The sequence below is a fragment of the Mastacembelus armatus genome, chromosome 23 (assembly GCF_900324485.2).
Source record: "Mastacembelus armatus chromosome 23, fMasArm1.2, whole genome shotgun sequence".
Classification (NCBI taxonomy): domain Eukaryota; kingdom Metazoa; phylum Chordata; class Actinopteri; order Synbranchiformes; family Mastacembelidae; genus Mastacembelus; species Mastacembelus armatus.
The window spans coordinates 2,006,729-2,022,748 of record NC_046655.1 but is presented as its reverse complement, the minus strand read 5'-3'; the positions used below and the strand labels follow the sequence as shown (position 1 = coordinate 2,022,748).

Here is a 16,020-nt window from a genome sequence, read left to right as displayed (position 1 = left end):
ATATTGGGAGGTGCATAATTAATACAGAGATAAAAAGAAAAGTGTGAAGAATGTACAGCTCCTGAAAGGTGGAGAGCTGTTGAGAAAGGAGGATTGTTCGGGCATTGGCATGGTTTTCAGGCGGGGATGACACCGGTGGCAATGTTCCAAGCACAACGGACAATGACAAAGACAGAGCTTGCATGAAAGAAAGCATTGAGCTTAGTGCATTGCACTTAAGTTGCCAACCACATCCAACCCAGTGAAGGGTGGGTGTATGTTGCTTTCTGTCTTTTACAGACCTTTCTCTTTGCCTGAATGAAGCTAATGGAAGACTTATCATTATCTGTCAAATTTCAATATGTTCACAGAAAGAATGCTACAGATCACACCGATGAACTGAAGAATCAGCTTGTCAAATCAGAATATGATGCGATGTTTTGATGTTGTGCTCCAGCAAGTTCTTTGTGGTCACTTCAATTGCTTCTGAGCAGGAGAGGACACTGCTGGAAGAGACCGGTGAGTTTTTCACACCTGCACTCACTTTGCTTTAGTCCAACCCACAAAATAAACCACATATTCCAATACTCCTCTATTTGGTTTTTTTAGTCTTAGCAGGAAAACCAGGGCTCTAAAATGGCTGGTTTGATAGGAAATTTTAACTTTATGTATCTGAAGCATCTTTAAGTAACTCGTAGTGTTTCACTCAGCTACACAAATAAAAAGCAACTAAAATTCTGTAATTAAAAAAAAATTATAGAAGTTCAAATTTTGCTTCCTATCCCTCCTCTGCACACCCGGCCAAATGCACTAAGAAAATGGCATGCTTGTCAAAGTCTGTAGTTTGGGAAATAATACTTTATTTTGACCTCCCACAGCTTTCTGATTTCAGACAATATTTGATGCTTGTCAACTGTACTTCCAAAGCACCATGGGTTCGTCTGGTCTTTGTCATAACATATCTTCTCACTCCTCACTGAAATGATATTAACATCATAACATTTGCATTTTATGGCACTTACAGTACTTAAAAGATAACTGAACTCTACTATCAGAAAACTTTTCCTCTTATTATCACCATAACCTAAAGTCTCAACTGCAGCATATGCACAAGTATTTGCCAGAATAATTTCTGAATTTTGCCAGGGCCTGACCTTTCCAGTCACAAGTCTTGTTATGCAATTAGGCTACGTTATTCCTTATGTTTTCAAGAATAACAAATCATCACCACGCAAAACACACAAAGGGTATACTTTTCTGTATGTTTTGCCTCTGTGCAATTTAAACATGAGTATCCTTGGTTTCATATGTGAGTTAAAATTGGTAAGTATCCTAAAAAAATGCATCTTTTATGTTTTCAGACAGGGTGATATCATTGAAAGCTCCTTCCTTTAAAAACTCAGGAATCTGACTCAAACTCTATAATCATAATTTATTGCCAAAATGTAAGTGAAACAACAGAAATACAACTTTTTTTCTGGTAAATCAAGTCAAGATGGATGAATATTATTTCTTATTATCCTAACCATAACCCAACACTTGTTGCCTGTTTACAGTATAGTCCTCACATGAAATCAAAAGGCAATTCCACATGCATGTTCATTGGTCTGGTGAACAACTACAAAGTTGAAAAAAATTATCTGACAGAATTTAATATCCCATAATTTACCTTTTAACAAAAACTATGTGCTCTTCCTCCCCTCAGGATAATGCACAAATCCGCACGGCTGATCTCTGTAGCCACCATGAGCAACATGACGGTGCTTGACACTGCTGACCCCCATGAACTTGACATGACTTCCTCAGAAGCCATCTACCCCATCAGCTTTCAGGTATTGCTATGGGATAATAACAGATCAGCCAAACCAATTTGATATTTTGGTATGTCAATCCCGACCCTTAGCTAAAATCCATAGCTAATAAACAGTTTGAAAATTTAAATGAGATATACTTAAATGCACACTGTATAGGAGAAGAATTGCTTGTTACATAAAATGTAGATGAAAACGTCCATTTTATTATTAACTGTAATGACTAAAATGTTAATACTAAATAAATGCCATCATTTCCACCATGTTCTTTATGCTGCTAGGTTTCTCTGACAGCCTTCCTGATTTTAGAAATAGTTTTGGGCCTGAGCTCCAACCTCACTGTGCTGGTACTCTACTGCATGAAACAGAACCTCATCAGCTCTGTTTCCAACATTATCACCATGAATCTCCATGTTGTAGATGTGCTGGTGAGTTCCAACCTCTATGATCAGGTACCAACAGGAATTTATAGTAAAAGCAACAAAACAACATGTGCATATGTTCTAAAAACATCCACATCATCTTCACATAGAACTTTGTTCTGTTGATTATAAGCTGCATCGCACGTTGAAGGCTATTGGGCCGCAAAGATGTTATTGGACATGAACCAGTTATCCCTTGATACCCATCCTAGCTGTCACTGCAAGGAACAATATTTATAAATGTATCAATGACAGGTCTAAATAAGCTTGAATTGCAATTTCTCAGTTCTTTCCATATTGACATCTATTTCGGCTTACCTTACTATTATGACAAAACTAAACTGCTTTCTCTACCTTAATCCAGTATGATCACCACTTTTGCTGAGCTATTTGGTGAAGGAGATGAATAATATATTATTTGTCAAAAATCTAATATTGATTAAAATGCATTATTAATAACATTAAAAACAAAAATATCAAACAAACAACAGGAATCACCACCAAAAGAAATAAAACAAGAAAGCGTACCGTGTGTACCTACAGTTTCATTAGATACAGACTACATGAAGGAAATCTAAATGGGGCCAGAAAAATGTGTAGTAGTGCAGGAGTTCCACTAGGCAATAATTCCTTAGCAATACAGATGGGTGTGATGTGATAATTACAGTGAATTAAAACAGTCATATTATGATCTTTAGAATGAACATACAATTTACAGTCTCAAGATCAGATGCCAAAATGCATTAGAGATGTGACCTGAACTTCTGTCTGTTTCCAGGTGTGTGTATGCTGCATCCCAGTGACAGTAGTGGTGGTGCTACTTCCTTTGGAGACAGATGCAGCCATGATCTGCTGTTTCCATGAGGCCTGCGTCTCTTTTGCAAGCGTAGCTACCGCTGCTAATGTCCTGGCCATCACTGTGGACCGTTATGACATCTCAGTGAGGCCAGCAAACCGCATGCTTACGATGGGCCGTGCCATGGTGCTGCTGGGATCCATTTGGGCTTTATCCTTTTTCAGTTTCCTAGTTCCCTTCATGGAAGTAGGATTCTTCACCAACTCTGGTTCAGACCTTGTAAACCAGACTGCAGTGGTCACAGTGGCTTATACAAATGAGTACTACACAGAGCTGGGTTTGTACTATCACCTGTTGGCACAGATCCCTATATTCTTTTTCACAGCTGTGGTAATGCTGGTGACTTACTACAAGATCCTTCAGGCACTTAATATTCGAATTGGAACACGCTTTCAGCACAACCTACCTAAAAAAAAACAAAAAAGTAAAAACACTCTCTCTTTGAGCACAGCAACACATGCGGAGTCAACTGATGCTTCACAGAGCAGCACGGGAGTCAGAGCAGGTGGGAATGCACCTTTGGGCATGCGGGCTTCAGTGTCAGTCATCATTGCTCTAAGAAGAGCAGTAAAGCGTCATCGTGAAAGACGAGAAAGGCAGAAACGAGTCTTCAGGATGTCTCTTCTCATCATCTCCACATTCTTACTGTGCTGGACTCCAATAACTGTGCTCAACACTATCATACTCAGTACTGGGCTTAATGATTTGACTGCCCGTCTCCGTTTGGGCTTTCTGGTAATGGCCTATGGAACCACTATCTTTCACCCACTCCTCTATGCCTTCACTCGGCAGAAATTCCAAAAGGTTTTGAAGAGCAAAATGAAAAAGAGGGTGGTATCTGTGGTTGAAGCTGACCCTACACCTAACAATGTGGTCATCCATAACTCATGGATTGACCCAAGGAGAAACAAGAAGGTCACCTTTGAGGACACGGAAGCCAGACAAAAATGTCTGTGCTCGCATGAAGCAGAGTAATGGGATTAACTCAAATGTAAATATGTGAAATATGAAGTGTGAATGCAAACTGTTTACAAGACTGAAGAAACAAAAAACTTTCTTTATGCAAATGAGAATATTGTAAAGCATTTTTTTAAAAATGGAACTGATTCTAAACAAGCTACACCAAGATGAGCTTATTAACAATTAAATACATACATCTTGGGCATCAGAGAAAAAATACATTCCCTGAGAAATAAACAGATGAAGATAAGAAAACCTTATCCTATCTGTCCCACAATGGAGAAAAAAAAGGTGAGGGGGTTTCCTTAATATAAACATCACACATTAAAATGGAAACCAGAAGACCAGCAGCTGAATGTGTGTGTGTGTGTGTGTGCAAGGTTTCATTCATAGTTGATTTTCTCATAGGAACATGAAGAAGATAATTTATTGCTATTTATTGTAGAATGTTGTGGAATGCTATCAAGGGCAATTAAGTCAAAACTTTATGTCTAATCTGCAGTGCAGTGTTGTTCTCCGATTAGCAAAACGAGACAACTTATCTATGTAGTCATAAAACACACTGATATTGTTGTTCACCATTTGCAATAAACAACCAAAGGCACAGTGTGTCAGTATCCCTCTACTCTCCTGCATCTTCATGACAAAATGCACATCAGACCAGTGGGGGTCCCGTTTCTTCCAAATTTACAATACAATTTACTTGTTTGTACGGTAAATTTACCAATTCTCTATTTGAATCTAGTGGTTAAGACATGGCAACTGGACTTCTAGTTTTTAGGTCAAAAAGTTTCACTACTCATTTGAGTAGCTTTAACAGTCTAAGACTGGACTTCTAGTTTTTAGGTCAAAAAGTTTCACTACTCATTTGAGTAGCTTCAACAGTCTAAGAGAAAGCTGGTATGGAAACTAGTTTCACTCCACCCCTGGCCAAAATAGACTCATTAGGTGAACTATGTAAATCAAGGTGATACACACTCTTCTGAGTTGGTTTCACCTCACACCTGGTCTGAATAGGCTTGTTAGGTGAACAATAGAAGTGAGCTCAGGTGAGGGTTGTTAGGATCTAATGGTAGACTCATGTGACCCCTCGGATTCCCCAACTGGCTGCAGAGTCTGTGTCCTCCCTGGAAGACATTTGATGTGTTGCTTAATTTCCTGGGAACAGATGAAAGGGCAGCCTGGTAGATTGAAGCCAAGTTATGTCTGAGCCCTCCACCCATGTTAAGGGAGGGTTTATATATAGCTTCTCTGACTCTCTCAAACCAATTATCTTCTCTGTCCAAAATATGTACTTCACTGTCTTCAAATGAGTGTCCTGTTTCCTTTAAATGAAGCTGCTCCTACTGCGCTGGGCCATCCTCCTGTTAAGTGGTTGTTTGGTTTCTCCAATGTAGAGTCTGAACACTCTTTCTTAGACTGGATGGAATATACTACATTGCTCCTCTTTTGTTTTGGTGTCTGGTCTTTAGGGTGAACCAGTCTCTGTCTCAGTGTGTTGGTGGATTTGAAGTGAACTGGTATCTGAAAAATCTGTTTAAGCCTCTCTGAAACACCTGCAACATAGGGAATGACCAGGTTTTTCCTCTGTGGATCTCGAGGCTCAGCTGTGTCTCTTGTTTTGCTGCCTGATGTGGATGTTGCCTTGTTGAAAGCCCACTTAGGGTAGCCACAGGTTGGGCAAAAAACTAGAAGTCTAGCTGCCATGACTCAACCTCTAGGTAACTTCACCTGGACAACTGAGAATCTCCACAGTGAACTACTTGAAATAAATACACTTTCTGCTATTTTTATGTGATCTGCTATGTAGAGATCTATTTTAACACGGTGAGGTAGGGTGGTTGCATAAGGCTGGTTTATGGTCTCTCAGAATTTATATGTGCTGTATGACAATGGTGCAAATCAAGTGTGTTTACAGTTAGTCTAAACAACCACACTGAAAGATGAAGTGAAAAAACATTATCCAGTGTTTCCCTTTAGTTAATTTGTCAGTTAGGGTTCACAACACATGCGTAGCCGTCAGGGTTTGCGCCAGCCTTTTGCTCATATTGAATCTGAGCCTGGCTTTAAATACAAAGTGTTCTGGCGGCTCATTTATAAAGTACGAATGGTATGACTCGCGCTCTAGGGGTGTCTGTCATGATGTCACACGTTTCTTTGGGAAAATACAATTTTACATTAATGACTGAAGTTATGAATATGTTCAACTCCTCCAACGATTAATTCAAACATCTTTGGGAGGGTCAAAGCCTTAATTGGGCAAGTCAAATCCCCCTGTATTGGGGACTTGCAATATCATAATATCATTGCAAAACAGGAATAATGGTGTACCTTTTCAGACAAAAAAAAGAAGCTCAAGAAAGACGTACAATGCCTGGCTCATCTCATAGCTGCTCAAACATAGTGAGCGTGTTTTGGAAAATTACAGACTCCCACCCTGCCCTATCCAATAGGAAAGATGTGGAGGATAGAGGATGGACATGGACGGTTTACTATTATACTTTACAAAAAGCACTGCCACTCTATCATATGGCATGCCCTGTTGTCCTATCATAACTAAATAAAGACACAAACTAGAAAGCCATGTTTACAGAATAATAACAAAAAGTAATGTGTGGAAGCATTATGAATAGATGCCATAAAAAGAAAACCTGTGGATAATAATAGGGCTGTTGACTTTGTCAGGCACCGTGCAGGCCATGCACAATCTAAAAATGTCTACAAATGCTGAATAAAAAACAAACTCCTAGCTATCTGCAAATTTACTTTAACAGATTAACATGCCAATCTGACAGAGTTCATCACCAGGCATTGTCAAAGGTTTATTTACTTAGTAAAGCACAACTGCCTGAGAATATTGTTAGTAAAACAAGCAATTTGAAGTCACCCCTCACTCATATGAAGGCAGCAGAGGTATGGACTAGGCTTACAGGGGTGACATTCAAATGTAAGCTAATGATTATTCTCACTTGTGTTTTTGCAAACACGACAGCCCTATTACAATCTGAATGAGTACTGTGCACAGGTAGAAGAAAAGACAAATGGGGTTGTTTTATATGCAAAAAGTTTTCATACCAAAAATTAACTTAGGTTTTCCACAGTTTTTAATGAAGTTAATTGATAAATAAAACTATTCATTGGGTTTTTTTAAATATATTCTTACCATACCTTTATCCTTTACCATACACTGGTGTCAAGCAGATATGCTGCCCTGTTTAGCATGTTACCATAGTAACATTTTCACTATCATAAGGTGAAGCTGATAGAATGTCATTAGATTAGTTCATTACCCAATATAGTAGATGAACTGAAATTTGAACATTACAGTGGTGTCAGAATAAAACTGAAGGGATTACAAAAGTCATTACAGTGTATCCTGAGGAATGTGTCTACCAAATATCATGGCAATCTACCCAGCTGTTGAGAAAGAATTAGGATCCATCCTTAAAAAGCCATAAATCTATAATCAGACTTCAACTGTAGTAACATAAGGATATAGCACTGAAATTAAAATATTGAACACTTCTAACTGTGCTGAAGTGATTCCAAGACTCCAAATTATGAACCATAACAAAATGCAAAGCAGCAAAGCCTACTCGAGATATTTTTGGAATTGCTGGACAGCCACCAACTGGGATAGCAGAGACCAGAAGCTGGTACTGTATCACCTATAAGAGTCTGTTGCTGTACTAAAGAACAACAAGGGCACTGACCCCATTTAAAAGCTCTTTGCAGCCAGGGGAATTTGTGTGTGCCTCCATGTGGTTATGTGTGTGGTATGAGCAGTGGTCAGCAGACGTGGGCTGCTAAAAACAATTGTCCTTGTGAACTTGTTCTGTCACGCTTAAATGCCTTGTGATAACTAAGTGCAGTATGGCATATAGATAACTGGTGGCCATGACATGCACTTTAATATCACTTTTTCTCTGCTAACCAGAAGGTCACACAGAACCTGCAGAACCTGTCCTGCCACTGTTAAACACAACTTTACTAACCAAGAGCATGAAACCAAGTCTATGAGCTAAGAGGAAATGACACCTGCAGTTAAACTGGGTATCAGTTTATCTTCAGATGGCAGATGGAAAAGAATTCATTTTAAGGCAGCAGTATAGTTCATACAAATTGCTTATCAAATCTTTTAGCCCATTCTACACTATACTACACTTTTCCAGGAGAAGAACTGGAGAATGTGTACAATATTTGTAAATTTCTAAAAAATACAACCACATGACACAGTGATCAGCTGTGTGGAGGTATGAAGCTATGCAGTCTTTGAACTATACAGACTGTGTAGAGTGTAGGCTGTAGAGGCCCAACTAACTGTTGGGTAAATGCTGCTATTTTTCATGTGTACAAACAAGTACAGCACCTAGAATGCATTCAGATATTCAAAGAAAGGCTTAAAGCGTGCACCATTATCATTGTAATAGCCCGCAAATCCAACCAGTTGAGCATCTCTGGGCATCAGAAACAAATGTCAGAAAGAGTAGAATGCCAAATGCTTACGCTAGATATGTTTTTCAGAAATTGAAGAAACAAGCCATAGTTCAAACACCAGTGAATACTCAATATTTGCAAGAAAGAAGGGTTTGATGTGGTTTGTGAATGCAGATTATGATGTGATGTTAGGCAGTTGCAATCTGTGTAACTATGTTCATTAAGTATACCAAGTTTCGATGCTGCACTAGCCATATTTCCCTGTTGAAAATGTATAGGTAACCTTTAAGCTTTGATTCACATGTGCAAGTAGCTGTACTCCGTGATGGACTGGTGACCTGTCCAGGGTGTACCCCTGCCTTTCACCCAAACAGAGCTGGGATGGGCTCCAGCATATCCCCATGACCCTAAATAGGTAAAAGCGGGTATTGATAATGAATAGATAGATGGTGTAGCTGTACTTTAATTCTATTCTTTATTCACTCTTATACTACTACCTTAGGTAAAATATTAAGTCTATTCTATAAATTTATGTGATAAACCTATTCTGCACATGGTGAAACTAATAATGATAAGCTTATGAACAAGTAAGAAACTATCTTTACACTGTATTGATACATAAAGTGCTTAGCAAGCGTATACATATTTTTTCATCTTGTGCAAATATGTTTCAAAGGAGACATTTAAAGATGTAAATAAATAAAAAGTGTAAATAAATAAATATAAATTATACAATAGTATCATAATGCTCACATGATAGAGCACTAACACGTAAAAAGCAGCTGGCAGGATAAGGAAAATATATTCTTAAAGAAGTTAGTGTTTCAGAAGCTCTAGAGCTGTATTTTCTAAGCATAATCACAACAAAGGCTTTAAACCCCAAATTTTGACTATAGACTAGTAGAAAAAAAAATTTCACTGGTTATGAGTGAATTGCGAACCAACAGGCAACACATACAAAATAAGTAATAGGGGTGTCTGAAGACCTATGATTTCATAGTAATATTTAGTCCAGTCAAGGCAAAGAAAATCCTAAATTGCAAGAAGTATGATTTCTCTATTGATCTTTGTTTTGTTGAGATTCTGTATAATGTTCAGGTTAAGCCATCCCATGCCAGCATGCCCTGTACCTTACACCTGACACAGCAGTCCCCCATGCTCTAATTTAAAGGTCAGCAGCCATGTCATCACCTGAGCTGCTATATGAGGTCCTCTATCATATAGGCCAAAACACACGCTCATTTATTTTCAATATCTGCTTCAAAGAAGATGAAACCATTACAGCCACAACCTTTAAAAAGATTATGTATAATGTATCGCAACAAAGGGTACCTGAAAAATGTGCAATGGCTGCCATACCATCCTGTGAGCATCCGACCCCATCCAATCTCGGAAACTAAGGAGGGTCGGGTCTGGCCTAGTACTTGGAAGACTGCCTGGGAATACCAGGTGCTGTAGGCTTGACTTATGGCATTGCAATTAAACATTTATTAGTATCTTCCCAAAAGCCTTTTTGTCTGACCATTCAAATAACTTTTCAATTTAAAATAATGGATTACTAAGTATTTGGGAGAAAATTCCACCACAGCACATTTGTCTGACAATGCTGTTCAAATTAAAATTGTCATATTCGTTGAAGTACAGGTCAAAGAGGAGGAGTAGCTGCAATCGTCCACTCAAACTTATTAAGCTCTCACCCTAGGAACTGTTATAACTCATTTGAGAGCCTCATTCTTAGCCTTTCACACCCAAACTGGAAATCTTTTACTTATATTGTTTGTTTTATTGTTTTAAATAAATATTTAGTGCCATAATTTGCAAACCCTTTCATTCATCTGAAACTCTGTCCAGCAGCAGTTACTGTGCAGACAAGTGGATTTCCTGATTTCCTATCTTATTTAGTGCTTAGTTCAGATAAAGTCATTATAGTGGGAGATTTTAACATTCATATAGATGTTGAAAATAATATTCTCAGCACTGCGTTTAATTCATTATTAGATTCTAATGGTTTCACTCAAAATGTAAATAAACCCATGCATTGTTTTAATCACACCCTTGATCTTGTTCTGACATATGGCATTAAAATTGAACATTTAATTGTATTCCCCAAAATCCTCTTTTGTCTGACAATTCTTTAATAACCTTTGAATTTAAAATAATGGATCATGTAGCATTTGGAGGAAAATTACACTACAGCAGATGTTTACAACGCTGTTAGGAAATTGATTCCAACTTTATTTACGTCTATGCCATGTGCCAACACAGGGCAGGGCAGCCACCTCAACTTCATTCTCATACAAGTTGATTATCTTTTCGATAGTGCCGCAGTCTCCCTGTGTAAAACACTTGATACTGTTGTACTGTGAATGTAGTGAATATGAAGGAGACTAGTTCCATGGTACAATTCACGCACTTTCAAGCAGACATCACAAAAGCTGGAAAGGAAGTGCCATTCCAACTCAGAAGAATTATAGCTAGCCTGAAAAAAAAAAATCTCTTTATGAAGCCAGAGCTGCATACTATTCATCACTAATAGAAGGACATAAGAACAATCCCAGGTTTCTTTTCAGCACTGTGGCCAGTTTCTTTACAAATAAAATCATAACTATTAGAGATAAAATTCATCAGATGCTTCCTATAGCTGCCATAAATGAATCTTATACTACAGTAGCTCTTGAATCATCTGTAAGACCTCAATAACGTTTAGACTGCTTCTCTCCCATAGATCTCTCTGAACTAATGTCAACAGGTGCTTCACTTAAACCATGAACATGCCTCTTAGACCCCATCCCGATTAGCCTGCTTAAAGACACTCTGCCATTAATTAACTCATCTTTATTAGACCTGGTCAATTTATCTCTAGTATCAGGCTACGTACCTCAGGTTTTTAAGATTGCAGTGATCAAACCCTTACCCAAAAAGCCTAGTCTTGATCCAGAAGTCCTGAATAATTATAGATGAATACACCCTACCATTTATTTCTAAAATCCTTGAAAAATCAAATATTAATAGAATTAATAGAATATTAATAATATTTTCAATCAGGATTTAGAGCACGACATAATACAGAAACAGCACAGTTAAAAGTTACCAATGATCTTGTCTTAGTCTATGACAATGGATTTGTCTCTGTACTTGCCCTCCTAGACCTTAGTGTTGCATTTGACAGCATTGACCACAGCATCTTATTACAGAGACTGGACCATGTGATTGGGATTAAAGGAACACTACTAAATTGTTTTAAATCTTAGTTATCAAACAAATTCCAATTTGTTCATGTTCATGGTGAACCTTTCACACACACAAAAGTTAGTTGTGGAGTTCCATAAGGATCTGTGATAGGACCGATTCTCTTCAGCTTACACATACATCCCTTAGCCAATGTTATTAGGAAGCATTATCTTAATTACCATTACTATGCAGATGACACTCTGTATATGCTATATCGTTCTATGAAACAAGTCAGAGCCAGAATTCAAACATGTCTAAAGGACATAAAGGCCTGAATCACCAGTAATTTTCTACTTCTAAATTCAGAGAAAACAGAAGTTATTCTATTTGGGCCTACAAACCTCAGAAATAGCTTATCTAATAATATAGCTACTCTAGATCGTACAGGTCAGGCTTCTAGCACTATTGTGAAAAATCATGGAATTATTTCTGACCAGAATATATCCCTTAACTCACACATTAAAAACAAATCTCTACAACTTCTTTCACCTACATAATATTGCCAAAATCAGGAACATTCTGTCTCAAAATGATGCAGAAAAACTAGTCCATGCCTTTATTACCTCAAGGCTAGATTACTGTAACTCATTATTATCAGGATGTTCCAGTAACTAACAACAAAAAGCCTCCAGTTAATCCAGAATGCTGCAGCCAGAGTCCTGACAGGAACTAGCAAGAGAGATCATATTTCTCCTATTTTAGTTTCTTTTCATTGGCTCCCTATAAAATCCAGAACAGAGCTTAAAATCCTTCTCCCCACATACAAAGCCCTTCATGATCAAGCTCCTTCATACTTTAAAGACCTCATAGTACCATATTATGCCAATAGACCACTTTGTGAAGGATCCGCAGCCGTTCAGAAAGCACACACCTCTAAGATTATGTTTTGTAGGAACAAATGTGATCTGTAGACTAGACATCAATATGAATGTCCTTACCTAGCTCATTGAGGCTCTGTGCTGCCTTGGTGATCTCCCTGCTGCCCCCCTGGAGCTGACCCTGCAGCCTCTTGCTCAGATATAGGATACGAATGATCCTCCGCAGGAGGTCACAGGCCACCTAGAGCAGGAAGAGAGAAATGATGTCAGGTGGTATGGTAAAGAAACCAAGCACTGACTGAAATATGCAGTATCAAACTGTTCAAATAATTCCAAGATTCACTCTTCCTCAGCCAGCTGATTAATTTAATTAACACTTCCCAAATCTTATCAAAGGTCATGTTTCAAAATGTACTGTCATAGTCTTCTGCACATGACACAAAGTGCAGTACTATTGTTAAATTGGCAACTTTTCAGAAATCTGTAAACAATCTAGTTGGTCAGTAATACATGCAACTTTGCTTTCAAAGCCAAGCAAGATCTTGCGCTTTACAGTTGCTATGCCAACTCATATGGTAACCATGGAGCTAATCCTGCTTCTTAACTATGTGCTGGAAGGAAAAAATTACACATAATAGTAAAGAAAAGATATATTTATATGGGGAAGGCATATTTAACAGATGAAAGCAATACAGCCAACCGAGTGTAACCTAGAAAAAAGGTTAAAAAATAAAACAAAATAGAAGGTAAACTAGAAGGAGTAAACCAAAAACTGACAGCAGCACAGGTGTTTAAACACCAGTGGAGAAAATGGCTGTCAGTATGGTGTTAGGAGCTTAAAGAAGGTGGAGGGGGTGGGAGAACAGGGGTTTAGCTGAGAGCTGAAGATCTGTGTCAACCTATCTAAATCTGTCTGAATATACCAAACACTGAGAATCTACAGTGGGTACGGAAAGTATTCAGACCCCTTTAAATTTTTCACTCTTTGTGTCATTGCAGCCATTTGCCAAAATCAAAAAAGTTCATTTTATTTCTCATTAATGTACACTCAGCACCCCATCTTGACAGAAAAAACCAGAAATGTGGAAATTTTTGCAAATTTATTAAAAGAGAAAAACTGAAATATCACATGGTCATAAGTATTCAGACCCTTTGCAGTGACACTCATATTTAACTCACATGCTATCCATTTCTTCTGATCCTCCTTGAGATAGTTCTGCTCCTTCATTGGAGTCCAGCTGTGTTTAATTAAACTGATTGGACTTGATTAGGAAAGGCACACACCTGTCTATATAAGACCTTACAGCTCACAGTGCATGTCAGAGCAAATGAGAATCATGAGGTCGAAGGAACTGCCCAAGGAGCTCAGAGACAGAATTGTGGCAAGGCTCAGATCTGGCCAAGGTTACAAAAGAATTTCTGCAGCACTCAAGGTTCCTAAGAGCACAGTGGCCTCCATAATCCTCAAATGGAAAAAGTTTGGGACGACCAGAACTCTTCCTAGATCTGGCCGTCCAGCCAAACTGAGCAATCGTGGGAGAAGAGCCTTGGTGAGAGAGGTAAAGAAGAACCCAAAGATCACTGTGGCTGAGCTCCAGAGATGCAGTAGGGCGATGGGAGAAAGTTCCACAAAGTCAACTATCACTGCAGCCCTCCACCAGTCGGGGCTTTATGGCAGAGTGGCCCGACGGAAGCCTCTCCTCAGTGCAAGACACATGAAAGCCCCCATAGAGTTTGCCAAAAAACACATGAAGGACTCCCAGACTATGAGAAATAAGATTCTCTGGTCTGATGAGACCAAGATTGAACTTTTTGGTGTTAATTCTAAGCGGTATGTGTGGAGAAAACCAGGCACTGCTCATCACCTGCCCAATACAATCCCTACAGTGAAACATGGTGGTGGGAGCATCATGTTGTGGGGGTGTTTTTCAGCTGCAGGGACAGGACGACTGGTTGCAATTGAAGGAAAGATGAATGCGGCCAAGTACAGAGATATCCTGGAAGAAAACCTCTTCCAGAGTGCTCAGGACCTCAGACTGGGCCGAAGGTTCACCTTTCAACAGGACAATGACCCTAAGCACACAGCTAAAATAACAAAGGAGTGGCTTCGGAACAACTCTGTGACCGTTCTTGACTGGCCCAGCCAGAGTCCTGACCTAAACCCAATTGATCATCTCTGGAGAGACCTGAAAATAGCTGTCCACCAACGTTCACCATCCTCCAACCTGACAGAACTGGAGAGGATCTGCAAGGAAGAATGGCAGAGGATCCCCAAATCCAGGTGTGAAAAACTTGTTGCATCATTCCCAAGAAGACTCATGGCTGTACTAGCTCAAAAGGGTGCTTCTACTCAATACTGAGCACAGGGTCTGAATACTTATGACCATGTGATATTTCAGTTTTTCTCTTTTAATAAATTTGCAAAAATTTCTACATTTCTGGTTTTTTCTGTCAAGATGGGGTGCTGAGTGTACATTAATGAGAAATAAAATGAACTTTTTTGATTTTGGACAATGGCTGCAATGACACAAAGAGTGAAAATTTTAAAGGGGTCTGAATACTTTCCGTACCCACTGTACAGCCATGCTATCAGCTCTGTGACGCTATATAGTGGCAAGAATAAGAAATTGAACCCTTTGGAATTACCTGGATCTATGTATAAATTTGACTTAACAATGGAGATATTGTCTTATAAATATGAGCAAACATAATCAACAAATGTAGGGTGCACGTCAGACAGCACATCAATTAGTCACATGGCTGACAGTCAGAGACCACAACCCCCACTAATGATGAAGTGAATTGTTTAGGAAGAACATATAACACTTTGTATGGGGTTTTAATAAAAAAAGACTCTGCACACCAACATAACATCATCCCATCATCATCCAGAGTGTTCCCCTAGAAATTTTTCAGACATGACAGCAAGAGGATGACAGAAGTTTTGTATGGTCATGCTAAAATTTTTAGTCATTTCTCACACAGCACAGAATTTTGGTTGGTAATTTCCATGTAAAGGTCAAGAAAAACAAGGACAGAAGTATTTATTGTCCACAAATAACTGTCTAAGCTATGAATTCACACTAAAATAAATTTTAAGAAGAATAAATAAATAAATATTAAAAAATATAAATAAAAATATAAAATATGTTGAATGAATCATATAAAATAATAGACTCTCAAATTAGGGCAAACTGCAATTTTTTGAACCAAACTGCTCAAGTGCATCATCATCATGAGCATACTGTGCTTTCCTCTTCTTAGATGGTGCCATGCTCACGTTCGTGTTAATAGCTGCCAAACATGCGGTGGCCGACAAGGACAAACGTGCCACAACAGCCGAACTTTGCAAATACAGAAATGCTGCAACAGCCAAAACACACGCACGAGAGAAACGCATATTCCTGGAACAGAAATGCGCCAGGAGTCTAGGGGGACCCCGAACTGAGGGATGCTATGAACAAATTGAAAGCTGGCCTGTCATGCCTCTACTATTACAGGGGAAC

The 16,020-nt window shown here is 38.7% G+C and overlaps 2 protein-coding genes across 2 annotated transcripts in view; one reads left to right on the top strand and one right to left on the bottom strand.

Moving 5' to 3' along the window:
- cog5 (component of oligomeric golgi complex 5) overlaps positions 1–16,020 on the bottom strand; it is a 79,592-nt gene that overhangs the window by 55,770 nt on the left and 7,802 nt on the right. Inside the window, exon 6 of the mRNA XM_026326683.2 lies at positions 12,635–12,755. Coding sequence (XP_026182468.1) covers positions 12,635–12,755 — 121 coding nt within the window. The remainder of the gene's footprint in view (positions 1–12,634; positions 12,756–16,020) is intronic.
- On the top strand, positions 482–4,144 carry LOC113141984 (G-protein coupled receptor 22-like). The gene is made up of 5 exons (XM_026326684.1): positions 482–498; positions 858–914; positions 1,685–1,811; positions 2,072–2,218; positions 2,991–4,144. The coding sequence occupies exons 3-5, from the start codon at positions 1,689–1,691 to the stop codon at positions 4,041–4,043; spliced, it is 1,323 nt and encodes a 440-aa protein (XP_026182469.1). The 5' UTR covers positions 482–498; positions 858–914; positions 1,685–1,688; the 3' UTR covers positions 4,044–4,144.

Excerpts from the sequence above, each read along its gene's own strand:
- LOC113141984 (XM_026326684.1), top strand. The coding sequence starts at position 1,689 with ATGCACAAATCCGCACGGCTGATCTCTGTAGCCACCATGAGCAACATG. Across the intron at positions 1,812-2,071 it reads TCTACCCCATCAGCTTTCAG|GTTTCTCTGACAGCCTTCCT; the intron begins GTATTGCTATGG and ends TTATGCTGCTAG. Across the intron at positions 2,219-2,990 it reads TCCATGTTGTAGATGTGCTG|GTGTGTGTATGCTGCATCCC; the intron begins GTGAGTTCCAAC and ends GTCTGTTTCCAG.